Source organism: Pseudopodoces humilis, chromosome 2 (genome assembly GCF_049639895.1).
Source record: "Pseudopodoces humilis isolate 2021_Gansu_Grassland_sample_001 chromosome 2, ASM4963989v1, whole genome shotgun sequence".
NCBI lineage: Eukaryota > Metazoa > Chordata > Aves > Passeriformes > Paridae > Pseudopodoces > Pseudopodoces humilis.
Genome location: NC_142201.1, coordinates 19711985 through 19728411, shown reverse-complemented (window position 1 = coordinate 19728411; position 16427 = coordinate 19711985). Strand labels below are relative to the sequence as shown.

General features: G+C 39.8%; 1 protein-coding gene across 1 annotated transcript; it reads right to left on the bottom strand.

The window, feature by feature from the left end:
- Positions 1 to 2818: 2818 nt before the first annotated feature.
- Positions 2819 to 15636, bottom strand: GPR143 (G protein-coupled receptor 143). The gene is made up of 8 exons (XM_005516618.2): positions 15354 to 15636; positions 13558 to 13667; positions 10574 to 10668; positions 9062 to 9154; positions 8469 to 8578; positions 7106 to 7214; positions 4736 to 4853; positions 2819 to 3278 (listed from the first exon to the last, which is right to left on the bottom strand). Exons 1-8 carry the CDS (start codon positions 15595 to 15597, stop codon positions 2979 to 2981), a joined length of 1179 nt encoding a protein of 392 aa, XP_005516675.1. The 5' UTR covers positions 15598 to 15636; the 3' UTR covers positions 2819 to 2978.
- Positions 15637 to 16427: the final 791 nt, after the last annotated feature.

The window sequence follows — 16427 nt, the reverse complement described above, 5'->3', positions numbered from 1 at the left end:
GACCACAGACTCTGACTGTACCGATGGACTTCAGTATTCACAAGAGCTCTCCCTTGTTAACCCAAGCCATGCTTGAAACACATCTTAGAAAGCAAATATGCAGGCCAGAGACAAGCACTTCCTGTATTCACCAGGGCAGCCCTCATGACAACTAATCAGATACAAATCATCATCAGAATGAAAGCTAGGATGTTTTTCTGCGTGCTAATAAGCACAAGGGTCTCTCAGCAGTGGGCAGCACACTCAAGAAGGCACTGCTTGTGTTGGTGTCAGAGCTGTGCTCTCCAGGATGTGTTGTCTGTAGTTTGCCCTTGCTGACCCATGGAGGACACAATTTCCCTCAAGATGAAGCTGGCTGTGGTGGCCTCTGGCTTCTCCCTCACATACGTGCAGCAAGCACATGGAGTGGGGACAGTCAGGAGATGGACCTCAGAAATACATTCCCGGTGGGAAGGGAGTGGCATCTGCTGCAATCCTTGAAGAAGGCAATGCTTTGCCTGATTTGTTGAATAGTGAGGCAAGAAAAAGGTTTGTGTAAGGTGAAATCAAATGTGGTCATGGTTACACATGAGTAGGATCAATTATCATCCAATTTTAAGCTGTGAAGGAATGCCCCCTGAACCTCCACTGGAGGCTAGGAACAGCAGGTAAGGAGACTCTCCTCACACATACTTCTTTTATATGTCAAAACCCACTGTCAGTGTGCTCTGCAATGCTCCATATCAATTTCTAGATATATCAAAATTAGGTCAGTTTTGTTTCTTGGGCTCTCAGATGAGTCCTGATTTTTCCTGATGACATCCCACTAGATTACTAATACACAGACACACCATACTCACCCCAACCACAGCCTTGAAAGAACAAGAAAAGGAGAGGAGCAAAGCCCAGCCCTTGCAGAAGGCTGTCCCAGAACAGGAGTGCTCCAGTGCCAGCAGCCACCTGGCACTGCTCAGGGGTTGCTCACAGCTTTGGGGGGCCAGGACTGGGGCATCCCATCTGTCCCTGTGCCACACAAAGGCCTGAGGCAGTGAAGGGAGGGAGGGATTAGTCATTCAGTCATCTCACATCTTGCTACATCCTGTCACCTCCCAGGTGCTTTCCTGCCACATAATTATTCCAGTGAAGACAGAGATTGTTTATTTTGGTTTAAAGTTTTGCAGCTTGGTCCACACCACAAAGTATGAAAAGGTTTACTAACAATTCCACCTCCACCTTTTTCCTGCTCTTTTGACCCCAGCTGTGATGAATATTGCACTGAAAAATGGTCTCTGTTTCAAAAGGCTCAGTTAATCTGATCATAAGTCCATGTGCTGTCTCTTCGTTCTTTGGTAGGTAACAAATGACTGTGATGAAAGGAAAGGATCTGGTGATCTGCCAGTAGTTCTGACAAGGAGAGCAGCAATAAAGAGCCATAAACCACAAAGGTTTCCAAAGGGCATGGTGTAAAATCCTTACTACAAACCAACCACAACTCTGTAATGATCTGCCTAAATAGCTGTCCAATCATTGTTTAACACTTTTGTATCAAACAATTAGCTCAAGAAGCTGGTTTATTTTAATTAGCCAATCAATATTTTTCAGTATTTTTTCTGTTGATCCTGAATTTCTAACCTTCCTGAGACTTCCCTGAGTAACCCAGGAAACTTCATGTTATTTTTGCATTAATCTTTCACGTGTCTTAATTTTTTATTTTTTATTTTTTTTTTTTTACAATAGCTGAAACAGAACTATGTTGGAAAAGAAAGGTGGAAACAGCCAAGAAAGTTCAGCCAAAGTGGATCTGAGCAGGATTTAAAGCCCAGCCCTGGTCACATGCTGAAGAAGAGGAGGGCAGTTACTTGGCTCAAGGGGCTCCCACCATGCCACCATTCCAACTGCTCTGTAAACTGCTTCCAGCACAACCAGACAAATCATATTACTTCTACTTTTGATACTAAGTCAAAAGCTTATTGTAGACATGGTCATCATTGTTTCTTAACTTTCAACCAATCTGGGGAATTGTTTGGATGTAGGTACCTAGGGCACTGCACAAAAAGATGTATCTGAGAAGATAAGGAAAATGGATTTAATGTCTGTTCATTCAGCACATGAAGGTGTAAAACAGAGTACTCCTCAGAGAAGGGATTATTGGTTCTACTTGTTCTGTTTTATGATGAGCACTCAGAGCGTGGAAGTGTTTTATGAAAATGTTATTTCTAAATGCGCCTGCCCCAACAGCCACAGCCCTGTTAGGTAAGTACACGTAAAGATCAGACTGAATCTGTACTAAAAAATAGTTTTAAGGTTTATTTTTTATTGAACCTGGCAGAACCTTTGTTCTGAAGTGTTTGTGGAGCCTGTGCTGGGCACAATTTTTTTTAAATAAAGCCTTTCATCTCCCTAGATAAAACCACACCAAAAATTCACATACACAGGTTTAAAGAAGACTATGTCAGTGAGTGTCTATACAGACAGGAAATATTTGTGCTTAAGTCAGAGTCTGCTGTCACTAATGCTTTACCAGACAGCAAAGGCTGGAAATGATGGTGCCCCTGAAATTCTAGAGCTGTAATTCTGGGTGAGGAATTTTATGCTGAGCAACACAAGTAAGACAACACATTTAAAAACCCAACATGTGAATAGTCCATTTATTTAAACAAAAGACTCTTCTACCATAAGGAAGTTACAAGAGAGATTAAAACAAAATGAATGAAAATTAATCATAAGTAACAAATATCTTCGCAGAGATATACTCTTGCTGAAAAAAGGTTTATGCCTTCTCACACGTCTCCTAGAAGGCAAATGAAGACATAAACCATATCTCTCTGTCTCACACGCTCTCACACAGTCTCACAAGTTACAGGAAATGACATCAAGCCATTGAGCACAAACCTAATTCCAGAGTACACAATGATTCACACATTGACGTGGTTTTGTGAGTATTGACAATGTGAAAAGTTAGATCCAGGAAAAGTTAGATCCAGCTCTGCACATAAAAACTACCAGCCCTGGTAGATGGGAGAGCTTCTGGTTAATCTCTCGTCACTGCTGGTGTTGCCTTCAGACAACATGCTTATGGCCTCATCAGTCTGCTGGCTGTCAGTTGTCGAGATCTTCTTGGAATCATGGATGTTGCTTTGGTAGTTCACTGGTGAGGGATAGGCATTTTCCCCCACAGTTGATGAGGACAAAGATTCCCAGGGTATTTCTCTTTTTCGCCATTTCAGGTCCACTCTGCATCCTGTCCAGCCATAGAAAGCTAATGTGAAGAGAAAGCCCTGCATGGGATTAAGAACCCCCTAGGAAAGAGAAGTGCAACAGGAGTTACACCAGCAAGGAAGGCTTCATCCTCAACTCCAGCAAAATGCTTTGCATGTATTAAAAACTTCCCTCTCAATGAATGATTGCTGACTTTAAAATACTATTTGCATGCAAATAAAAACTTAGCCTTCACAGACACAAATCAGAGATAAGTACCATGACGTGTTTTCCAAAATGTGGAGGCCATAACAGTGAGCAGTAAGCACAAAATTATTTTCTAGCATGAAGTTTCGCCAGTCAATCCCTTGGTGTGTTTTTAACTTTCCCCAGAAGCTCTAGACTTTTTTATGCACAAAATCACATATATTTTTCATTACAAGCCAAGTCAAATATATGAGAGGAGACACTAGCATAGACAGTCAAGCTTTTAAAAATAGCAGGAATTGATCTGTCTGGAATTGCTTTGGATTCTTGAGCCAGTGAAAACGTCCATCAAAGTGGGATTGAAAAAATGGGGAGAGGCACTGAAAAAGAAAATCCCAAGTGATTGCCAAAAAAATTGTCTCTGTTCCCAGTGCCCTGAGAGGCTTAACAAATTAATGGCTTTTGATGCTTCTATTTTTCTCATAGGAAAAGAATGAAATTATTTTTACAGACAATTTAAAACATAGGTCAGTCCCCAGACTTGACCTCTTGTTCTTCAGGTGAGCAGGAGCAAGTCCTTGTCACGTGAATGTGTTCAATCCTTGTCAGAGGAGAAGGTTGTATCACATCAGTTGCATTGCTTAATCCTTCAATACCAAACTGCTCAAACCCTTAATTATACAAATCATGCTCAGGCCTTACACCTATTTAACAACTCCAGAATAAATGCTCTAGAAAAATGAATCTGCACTGTCACCTCTGAAAAATCCCCTGTCAAATATTCTAATTGGAGAAAAGAGGCTACAGTAAGAGACCAGCATCTCACAGCTATTTTTGGCAACTTGTGTGAAAGATTTTTCACCTGTTTGTGCCCAAATAATGATCCAAATGTCACGACAAAAGATGCAATCATTCTTTATAATTTTTTTTAAAAGAACACACTAGCTGCAGAGAGAATTTCCATGAAATGCCCATTTAATTGAGAAACCTTCAGGAACTGTGAGCTATAACTTTGCAGCTTGCATTATGGCAGAGTTTAGCAAGGTTAGGCTAGAAATCATTATAGTTATCTGTTCTGGATCTTAAAATGGGTACTGATCTCTCACAGAGAGAATGCATACTCCAGTAAATGGGAGAAAAAGCTGGCCTCTAGGACATTTTTGGCAAAGTTTACATGTGAAAAGCACTCCCATGGACTGCTCATTCCTTTCTTTTACTTTCTACTTTTCTTCCTTGATTTATAGTATAGTGTTTATATCCCTCAAAATCAAAACCCCAACACTATACTGGTGTTGTTCACCAGTCTTACAACAGTGATTTCTAAGACTAAGCAATGTCACAGCTGACCCACCATTATAATCCAGGTGATCAGTGCAGCACTTCTGATGTTTTTCAGGGGCATTTCATTGATATCTGGCTGCATTTCAAGATAGAACAAAAGGGTCTCGTTGATGATATTGGATGACCAGCTATGGGAGGAGCAAAGAACAAAAGAGCAGTTACATAAGGATGTACATGTAAAATATGCTTTACCTTCAAATTATAGAAATTAAAATCACTTTAGGGACAGTACATTTTTTTTTAATCATAAAATCATTAAGGGTAGAAAAAATCTCTAGGATCAAGTCCAAGATGTTTGGATTTCTTGTTAAATCTCAATCGGAAGGGACCAGTAGGTCTGTGAGATCATGATCAAGGTCCGCACACCTACCTACTCACCCAGGCCTAGACAATATATATCAATATAAGAAAAGATCTGATAATTTTAATTTGCTGCAGAACAGTAAATTGCAAAATAAAATTGAGATGAGAAGGACCTGTGATCAATAATGGGAATATCATGCATGCTGACTTTTTCGCTTGTGCCTTAGAAGAGTTGTGCTCACAGACAAGGAACCAAATATATGCACATGCTGTTGTGAAAGGCTGCAGGATTTCCATCTGGAGTTGGAATTTCAGGGTTAGATTAAAGACTTCCAAAATGTCCATTAAAAAACACCAAAAAGCAACACAAAAGTTGACTTTTAAGTCCTTGAAAATGCTAACAATTATTTTGAATAAAGGTAGTATCTGTTTCCAAATAAGGATGAGCATAATCAAGCCTCATTCATCGAAAGAAACCGAGTATGTTCTACACTAAGCAGAGATTATAGCAAATGGCTGTAAGTCCCTATGACATCTAAACAGTGAGAGAAGCATTTCTTGATATCTGTCCTGCAGCTTCAGAAAAGAAACCATCAGCATTCATGTCATACTTTCTAAGGGCTTTTATATATGTCCTTTGCACAATTATATTTTTATCATAATGTAAAGCCTCCTGCACTCCCCTCCCAAATCTGTAGGCATCTCTTCTATCTTGTGTTGCCCCAACCTGCTGTCTTTGACTGAAGCATTCCATATTTGACTTCTCGGATGGAGGAAAATCTTCCCTATGCTTCTGAGATGAGACTGCCTCAGTCTTTCCCCCCTGTAACCTTTGAGAAAGCTCTTACACTCCAGAGCTTATGTTTTATTAGAGAAAAATCCTAAACCAGAGCTGTGATTTTATTTTTTATTAGGAAAGTCCAGGAGGAGACATAATGGAAATAAACAAATGTCCCCACGATGGCCATGAGAAATTGGCCTTTGCTTTCATGCTTGTTCCCAGATAATCAAGCTGGCCACCATCCCTTAGGTTGCAACTCACTTCTGTGGTGCCTCTGGGCTCTTTCTTTCCACAGCCCTGTGAGCTTGGCTGAATCTCTGCTCCTTATTATTTCAGCAGTTTCCAGGAAGCCATGCTGCAGGATCCTTCGCTGCTGTCTCTCACTCCCTCCTCTGCTGGCTACCCCACCCTTCACATTGGAAACTTCACTTCCAAGCCAAGCGGACTGTTGTTCCCCCAAAAAAGACAATCATTTCCTTTCAGAGCACTCCAGCAGACAGCAGCAAAGAGAAGATAAAAGAGGCAGCCTTTCTCCCCACTCAGCCTTTTAAAGCAATCTAACATGCATTAATGCATCCGTGCATAAAAAAGTTAACTAGTGTTAGAGACTGCTAAATTTGACCCACCCATTTCACTGCTCCAGAACCATTTCTTGTTGTCCCACTCTTCTCCTCCCTATCTCTTTTCTGTCCTATGCCAAAGTACTATTTTCATGTGGGAAGATAGAATGTTAAAAAAATAATAAAATTTAAATAATAAGAAATTTTACACACAATCATTCTTTTCTGGCATTTCCTTATTTTCCAGACACTATCCATGCTTTTTTTTAGGCACTTGAAAACTGCAAAGCACAGAGGTGACTGCACTGTATGATCATAGTCAGAGCCATGAAGCCAGATTTAGAAGCATATTTACTGTAGGTCCACAGTGATGTGTTTTGTGCCAAGAGGCTCTGAGAAATGTTCATTACAGAAAGCCATTTATCAGCCCACAGAGCTGGGAGCCTGCTGTACCAGACAGCTTCAGCCGATGCCCAACCTACTGGGAATTTTTTGCTATTGTTTCTTGTTGCTTTTGCTTTTCTGCTGGTTAAACGTTTTATCATTTCCTCACAGCCTTGTGATGTTACAGGAGTGATTCAGCTCCTTTGTGAACTAGTTTAGAACTGCTTCTTCCTTAGATACCTTCCCTTCCAAGCATAAAGAAAAACAAATTAAGCAAACCATCTTTACTCCTGTCCCTGACTCTCTCCCTCTGGGAAAAATGCACTTTGAAACAAAATAATGCACCTCTTACCAAATAACAAATACCAGCATAATTTTGAAGAAGCGCATCTGGATCTCTGTCCCCAGACGTCTTTCATTCTCTGTGTAAATCCCTTGTCTCCCTTTCAGTAAGGAGGCAACTGAAAAGTATACAATTGTGTTCATTAATATACGCACATCTTGTTAGTTTAGGCACAAAATCCACAAGATAGAGGCCTGAAAGAGGAAACAAAGGAATGGATGGATTTGTTTCCAGCAGCTGTTCAGAAGCTGGAAGGACCATTTTCAAGGAATCTCACATATAGCCTAGTACTAAAGGAAAATAATTACACACAGCTGGATTCCTAAAATGAAAGAAATCCCACTTAATTTTTTTTTTCTCTCAATCCCACTGAAAATATGAAATAGTATGATCAACATAATTCTATTTTATAACAAAAGGTAGCATGAACATTCTATAGAATGTGTGATATAATTATACATTTATTACATGATGTTTAAATAGAATCTTCTATCCTATTATGCACATTGTTTTTCATTGTGTCATTGATACAACACTAGCTACACCTCTAAAATTCAGCAAAATAAATTTATGCCATATGCTATTTAGATGTCACAAGGAATATACAAATGCAAAACCAAATATGCAAAGAACAACTTTTTATGGGAACAATTTTTTAAAAGAACTGCTGCTTCTTTGAAAATCAGTATGACAGAGGGACAGAGGATGGATAGGATAAACACTAAACTAATAATCCTTGATTTTCTCCAGCTTTTTTATTAATCCATGTGTAGATAAATTCAGGTGCTGCAAACAGCTAGCAATGATCATATTACATGCAAAGAATGCATTGAATCTGTAGCTTTTTTTCAGTCTCACTTTCTTCCAAGCACTGGATAATAAATTGAACTGGAATGTCAAGATCCCATCTGAGTTGTTTCATAATCTCAGAATCAGAAGTGACAAAATTATGATCACATTTTATTATATTTTTTGCTCTAGGGCTGCCAAGAAGTTAAATCAACTCTCAGATCTCACCAACTAGAATAAATTACATTCCAAAGTAGAGGTTGGTACCAAAACTACAGTAAAGCATCCAGTGTACATTGCCTCAAAAGCTTTAAATCAAGTTACATGGAAACATCCTTTTTTTTCCCCATCTGCAGTTAAGGTTAATAACAGAATAGCTTGTGTGTCACCAGAGTGTGTCTCTAGGGCAAATTCCCCATCAAAATGTTGTCTTCATTTCAACAGGCAGCTGCTTCCCACCTGATTTGCTGTATCTCTGTGATTTAACAAGGAGCTGTCACACATCACTGAGTACAAAGCCACTACTTTCTACAGTATTATGTTGCTGAATAGCACAGTCTGATGCTGGCCATTAGGAACATACCTGCTGATACTGTCCTCCTAAACAGGATTGGGTTGGCCACAAGCACTAGCAGGAGTGGGACATAGGTTGTGATGTAATGTGGGATTGCATGTTCCAAGCCATTTTCACAGCTGAGAAGAAATCATTTAAAGATTATGCTTTTTTTTCCCCACAGCTCACTTTTCTGGTTTTCTATCTATGCCACCTTTAACTTTAAAAAAAAAAAAAAAGAGAGAATGAAGCAATTGATGCAAAAATTTTAATTCATAGACCTTTAGCACCAGTTCACATAGGACATAGAGTTGATTTTAAACATACACTATCTGTGGATTTTTCTCAAACTGAAAAGAAAGCTAAAACCAGGAGTGGGAGAAGGGTGTCTCATAGCAGAAGCTGTATCACAGCACAGCCAAGCTTGTATTGCCTGGCATATTTCTTCAGGGCTCCCTGAAGCCCAGGCAGGTATTTCAAACATAATCGCTGACTCAGTGGGACATCCCTGGCAAAGATCAAAATGCTCAACTTTTGAATGTCTGCCTCTAAAGCTGACCAAAAGACATTCAAATGACCAGAGAGTGCCATGATTTCACATTCTGTTTCCAGAGCCTGCTTACCTGGAGAGAGAAGGGTAGTAAAGCAGAGCAATCCCCTCCACGCAGAGCATCACTGCAAGGCCCCATGTCATCATGTGGTACAGAACAATTGTACTGCAAGCACCAAACACCACAGGCACAATTAAAGATCATTTATACTACTTTTATTAATCAAATAAAAATTTTATATCAATTTAATATGAAATGTTACACTTCCCACATTGCAAGGTAAAAATAAGACCCTCACTGAAAAAGAGCTTTACAGACAGGAAATGGTGCAGAACAACATTGGCAGTGTGTTAAACTAAGGAAAGCAGGTGGGTGGGGGCAGTCCTTCAGAAAAAGAATGAGCCAAAGCAGTTATTCCAGCTTGCACATGGAAGTCCTGTCCCCTCAAACCTGTAGGGTGGAGGGGACAAGTCTTCTTCCCTAGCCTTATTATTGAGAAGGAACCCCTGCATCTTTTATTTCTCCTGCAGAGAGCAAATTAGCAGATTAAAATTTAAGAATGGAGCTGAACAGTCAAATAAACCATCCTTTCATGATTTGAAGAAAATAATGTTTAACTTTCAGAGCTGGATACTGCTCCTGTCTTAGTGAGATTCAGATCTGTTTGTAGAAAGTCTTTCGGTGTTTACTCTGATCTCAGATTCAAGCTCAATACACATGAGTTTTTTGGTTAACAGATACGGGGGAAGGAGGCAGTTCCCAGCTGTTTGACTAGAACTATGAGACTTTACAAAATCAGGTTTATCCTCAACAGTCTAAAGTTAATTCAAAAAGCTTCATTTTGGTTACATCTGCAGAAGAACCACATCCTTAGTACCTGACTGCTCTGTATCATCTGGGAACAGAGTCACGTAATTCCACTTTTATCAGTAGCAACTGAAGGCTATTTTGCTCTTCTAACAACCAACTTAGAAACATCTTTTATTTTCTGTCTGGCATTAAAGCATGGTACTTTCCAAAGGGTTTAGCATTTCTGTCACGAGCATTGCAGAAAAATATATGATAAAGGCACCTTCTTCTTCTGAGGGATTTTAAAAGTGTGATCAGAAGGGCAATAATGACCACACTCACTGAGAAATAGATAAAATGAAAAAAATCAGAAAAAATAAAAAAAGGGAATTAACTATGTGAAATTAGCTGTATGAACTTCTGCACTTTCCTCCTCCAGATTTTCCATTTTCAGGATAACACAATATTTTTCCTGCAAGAATCAATTTCAGACACAGGGTAGGGACAAAAATAGTCATCACATTGCCATAAAGTTTATAGACCACAATTTGCTCCATATTTTTCCAAAGGTTAAATGAATTCAGTTACTTTTAAATTCAAGATGGACATAAATCAGTATCTGAGCATAGCCCTGGAAATTTAAGCGCGTAGAACACCACTCTTCCCTATCATTACCCGGTAACTATATGAGCATCAGATGGTTGTACAAGACTCACTTATACTCTTAGGCAGCTGCAAACAGAGACACACAGTGTTGGAGGGGAAAAAACAAATTCAGAGCTTTAGCTCTGGTACCTCAGTCCAGCTGATCTTCTCACCACCAAGTAAGAATCAACAGCATAGCAAAACAACCACCAGAAGCCAGCGCTATATAACAGCTGGATCCACATCTAGAGGGGAAAGAAGTGCCAAATGTCACAGCTGCTTCTCCAGTACCACTGGGGCAGGGAAGGGACTCAAACCTTTGGCCGGGTGATTTGTTCTTTAAATGTGTGTATTTTCCAGATGAGATTATGAAGCAAGAAATCTTACTCAAAATCACAGGAACAGCATTGTTGTAGCCTATGGGCCAAATTGTAGGTAAATTGAACTGTATTTGTTTTCACAGCTTATTTTCTGATTTAGAAAACCTGTCATTTACCTCTCTGTTCCTAACCTGAAAGTGGTAAGTGAAGCCCAAAGAAATTTATAGCGAGGACATTTTAATTTTAGGTTAAAATTTCAGTTGTTTCTCAGCAGCTGAGGCACAAAAATATAACTGAGGTCAGTCATAACCACAGTGTGCCTATGCATTTGTGGGTTCTGCACGTGATGGGTGTTTTCTCCACACAGAAGGTGGTCATCAAAAAAAAACCTCATTAATGAGAAAATAATTTACCCTTTGGAGGAATACCCCTACTGAACTCCCTGAGTGATTTCTTCAATAAAAATACAAAGGAAACAGGTTCAAGTCAAGCTAAATTCCACAGCATTCTTAAGTTGACCCTATGCATTTTTCCCATGAGCTTATATAAGAAAAGTGACCTTTCTTTGCCACTCTATATAAATTCCACATTTCTTCCCCACAGGAGCTGATTCTTTTTAATAGTCTGGGAGTGTTTTAATATTCATGTTGTCTTCCCTCCAAGCCATTTTTCAGTTCTTATCTGAATATCCTTCATCACAGCTCTTTAGTAGCATCATTTTACATCTGGAAATCAGCATACTTGTTACTAAGCCAAACATTGGTGAATAGAGATCTAGCACTCCTTCCTCCAAAAGGCAAATCAAGCTGGGAAATATTTCCTTTCACCATGGGTGTAGACCCTGCTTCTAGTAATTTGTGGCATGAATTATTCAGTACTTAATTCAAACACCATGATATTTTCCTAGTGCACAGGAGGCAGAAAATAAAATCCCAGTCTTCCTTCTAATACACTTTACCCACAGCACTCAACATGCAACTTCATAATTACATTTACATATTTGCTGCAGTTGAAAAATGCGCAATTTACTACCCATACACACACATATACAAAAATAAACTGCAGCATCTTTCCAGAAAATCCAACACAGAAAAAAATATCTCCGAAAATAATATAAATCAAATGCACTTAAACCCTGAAGCTTCATATGACATCTTACGTTTTAGCAAAATGACACACCTTGCTGCAGTGCCTGAAAGGGTACCCCTCTGCAAACCATTCAAGGGAGATGTCTAAAAGCTTCACTATTTGGAGTTTGTATAGGTCTGTGATTAACAGAAATAACACAATAATACTAAAACCAAAATAAAATAGAATCGGAAACATTTTGTTAACTCACAAGAGAATATGTGAGGGGAAATGAGTGGAAGAAGGGCTATTTTTCATTCCAATATAGTTGAATCTAAATTTAAAATTACTCAAATTACAGCATTTTCCTGGAGCACAAGTAAGGGAAAATAAAAATTGTGGTAGACCACTATGCTGCTTACCATCTAACCTGAAACTCAAATGAAAAACAGTCTGCATATAGTACCCTGTCATGTTTAAAAATACATTTTTATGTGTTATGGACCAGAAAGTGAAACATGAAGAAGATCAGGTTATGAGTAGGACATTCTTGCTGCAAGATATTGAAATCATTGGTTCTTTCTCAAAAAAAAAAACAACAGCATTTGCATCTAATAAGCAAAACTTAAAGATGTATGATAGAGTTGAGAATTGATAGATGTATACAATTTATATCTGTGCTCGTGGCACAAAACTATCCTGTTTGAAACTACTTTTATATAGGCATATAAAGCACAGTGAGCTCAATTTGGCACATATTGCTTTATTTTAAAACTATTTGAGCTGAATAATTTTCTTTACATGCAACCTATACCTTTCTACGTTGCAAACTTTAAATTGCAAAGCTAATACTGCTAATGCTCATGCATTAATTCATTGGAGACCCTGCATTTCTGTTGCATCTGGGTAAAGTGATGATCTGTCTTACTTGTCATTCTCAATGTTTTGTTAAAAATTGTGACCTTTATTCTTGTACAGTAAAGCTCAAATTATATTTCCCAGTATTTTGATTGTAAAATTTGGAACTGAGTTTCAATCCATACTTTTGGAATGCATTTACATTTTCTTATTTTTACATTTTAATCCAGAAGATATTTAACTAGACTTGGCCAGATGCAGTCATTGAGATGCAGCCCAGCAATCTGAGCCGAAATCCCAAATGGCAGGGACAGACCTGCTGCCAGCAGATTTGTGGCTTTGAGTATATTTATCTTGTTGTCCCTCTGTGTCTAAAACACACACTCTCATGGCACAAAAGCTAATTTGAGCTACCCAAGTTGCTGTTTTAGGAGGTCCCTGCTGCCACCACACAGGCTGTAGTTTCTGACAGAGAAGGACAGATAAATTCGCACTGCCGGTGCAGCGTAGCACTGGGGCATTCGTGGTGCTGTGCCAGCACAAACCCAGACTGTGGTTCACAGCCCTTTTGGGCTTGCTTGTATCCTTTTGGTTGCATGTCCCTGACTCTGGTGTACTGCTGGCAGTCCTGTGAGGAGTGAACATCTCCGGGCTCAGTCGGACCCGCGCTGCCCCACATCCTTACACCCTGCAGCAGCACCTGCCTCCCCGACCCAGAGGGAGGCATGAATGCACTTGCAGGGGTGTGGCAGAGGCTGAAACCGTCATATCCAGGCTCTGACTCACAGCCACATTTCCTTTTGGACACAGCAGTTTTCCTTTCAGATTCCCCCCCGGAGGGACTCTTCACTGGGAGCAGAAGAAAGGGGGGGTGATCTCTGTACCTACCGCGCTCCCCACACAGAAAGTGGAAGGCCACACGTCAGTCCCGTTGGCCACAGAAATGTTAGCTATGAAGGCCGGGAAGCCCAGCCATACGCTTGACCTGAAGATCATACCTAAAGAAAAAAAAATGTATTAATTCTTTGAATCTGCTGGTGTGATTTGAGTCACATGCTTTTCCATGGCCACATATTTTACATCGCAGCCCAGATTTTGTGCAGGAAGGCGACGGCTGCAGAGGAGCGCAGCAGGGACAACTGTGCTATTTAAATGTCAGTGTTATCATTCAGGGAAAGTAGCCCCAAGAGCTGGAAACTGCTGTGACTTAAACTGTTACATTGATTAGAATCTCACTTATTTAGAGATGCTGTCACATGCTTCCCTAACATAAACTGGGAAGCATTTAATACAGTGACATAAAACACTGGATTTTATTTACCAGCATATATTCATCCACTGATATTCGCTTCTATATACAATTGGCCATTGAAGAAAAAAAGTTATTTTTCACTTTTCTCTGCCTTCATTTTACAAGCAGCCCTTTTCCTCTGTCACATGACTGAGCAAAGCAACACTTCTGAATTAGGTAACAACAATGCCCTTTTTAAAAATTAGCTTAGAGGTTGTTAGTGAGGTTTTCTGAGTTTGCTTGAAATAAAGCATCAACAGGAAACAGAACAAAATTACCAAGTTTCCCACCAAGAACAAACTGTTTTCTACCCACCAAAGTAAGTCTAATAAAAAAAAATAAAAATGGATAACTAGTTTGAGTTTGCCAGTGAAAGAGGAAGGCAGAAATAAAAAAACTTTATCTATTGTTGGCTTCATCTGATTGAAAGGACCTTTTCCAGGTGCATGTACATATGTCTTTTCCGTATCTCTTTACTTCCTTTATAATCTTTGGTTTAGTATTGGTACTTATTAGGTGGGAGAGAACCTGGCTGGGTTTGAAAGGAGAAAAGACCTGAAACACAAAGACACACAGATACACAGACACAAAAACAGCCCCCAGCAGTGAGACAAAACAGCACTATTACCTAATGTGAGGGGGGGAAAATGCTACTGTAGAAACAAATTTGTCCTGTATTTTCATAGCACGTGTCATGATAATTTATACCAAATTTGACAGTAAATGACCAATGAGAAAAATTACCAAATGACTGATAGGACAGCTCAAGACACACTAGTTTCATTTTGACTCATTTATTCTGTTTTAGTCTCCACTGGTTTATTCCTCTAGACTATCAGCCAGGGTCTAGGCAGGGTCTACCTTAATAAGGTAGCTTTACTCACATTTCAAAAGCCTGTGTCCATCTCTCTGCAGCTGCAAGCCAAACTAATTTTCTGTCAATGTGATGTGCCCAGAGAAACAACTGGCACATGAGCAAGAGGCACACTTGGTCCAAAAGGATTCGGAGGCATAGAGGAGAGTGGTTTTAAAATTCAGTCCTATGGATTAGCTAAATGTTTGATGTAATGTGCTGCCTCACCTCCACTTTTATGCCTTACTCTGAGAACTAGTTGCCATTCTAGATTTTAATTTGTTTTAAAGCAGGGATTTTGGTGTAGATTTGTCAAGGTCTTCCATGGTATAACTATTAAACTTTACCCCCCCAAGCCCCATAATTTCCTGATCTCACTTAGTGCAAATCTTCCTGTGAACAAAAACAGCATGCTTCTCTCAGAAATCTCTGCTGTCCACTCACCAGCTCCTTTTGTCTGTGGTACCACAGAGAAAAAAGAACCTGTTACAGCAATGGCAAGAACATCAAGAACATCAAGGACATCAAGGTGGCACTTACCCAAGCTTCCAAGGATGTCACAAATAGAGATAAGGAGAAGGATGGTGGAGGAGGAGGAGGCTTTGGGCATCTTCCGTGGACTCTGTCCTTTCTTTGGCAGGAGCTGCAGGATGGTCAGTAGCAGGCTGATGGAGGCACTGCCAATGCAGACTCCGCAGAAGACTTCAGGCTGGAAGTTCATCACCAGCTGTGTAGCTGCATCCCGGTTTGGGCAGCAGTAGGTTTCTAACCTTGGAGAAGCCATGAAACGTCCGACTGGTGGAGGTGCCTCACGAGCAGAAGAAAATGCTGTTGCTCCACCAAGGCAGCATTCACTTTTTCTTCACCCTCCCCATTAGTCCTCGGTGGTGAGAATCACGCGATTGATGGATCATGTGCTGCTGCTGCTGCTGCTGCTGCTGCTGCTGGAAGTAAATCCCCTAGAGCTGCCTTTCTTAGCCTCTCCTAGCAAGGAGATCAGATCTGAACAAGAAAACACAGTGTAATCTGAAACATGTCCCATGCTTGCTCAGAGCCATTGGCAACAGTTCACTCACATATTTCTGCTTGCACGGTATGTGATACAGGAAGACTTAAACTCATCAGAGCATTGAAGATGGTTTAAAATAAATAAGGATGCAGATACCATAGCAGAAGCATTACAATTTAATTGTGTTTCTCTTTAGCCCCATCCCACACAGCATCCTTTAATTACTGCAAATTAATTGAAAAGATGAGTCCAGACACAAGCAGTCCCAGTCCTAACAGGGAGGAGCAGGGATATAAATCCACTCCCTAACCTAAATCTCAGTTTTAGTGATCCAACCCATCCATCTCTGTAAATAAAATTAGAAACACGATACCCTGTCACTGTAGAAAGAGATTAGATGGGGAAAAAAAATATTAACCTCATCCTATTTAAACTGCAAGCACAAAAAATCCTCTCTTTAGTCAGTACTCTCTGCATTTGATCAGCTTGACAGGGAAAATTCCAGGACTCAGGATTTCTCAATAGCTTATTTCTCTATCTCTCTCTCTTTTTTAAATTTGGTAAGGATTTAATATGAAAACAAGAACTAGACCTGTAATATTTCT

Bases quoted from the DNA above. Each gene is read 5' to 3' on its own strand.
- GPR143 (XM_005516618.2), bottom strand. From the start codon at position 15,597: ATGGCTTCTCCAAGGTTAGAAACCTACTGCTGCCCAAACCGGGATGCA. The intron at 9,155-10,573 runs GTACCAGAGCTA...TGGTGCTTGCAG, and splicing joins AGAAGATCAGCTGGACTGAG to TACAATTGTTCTGTACCACA. The intron at 4,854-7,105 runs GTAAGAGGTGCA...CTCCTCCCATAG, and splicing joins ATGCTGGTATTTGTTATTTG to CTGGTCATCCAATATCATCA.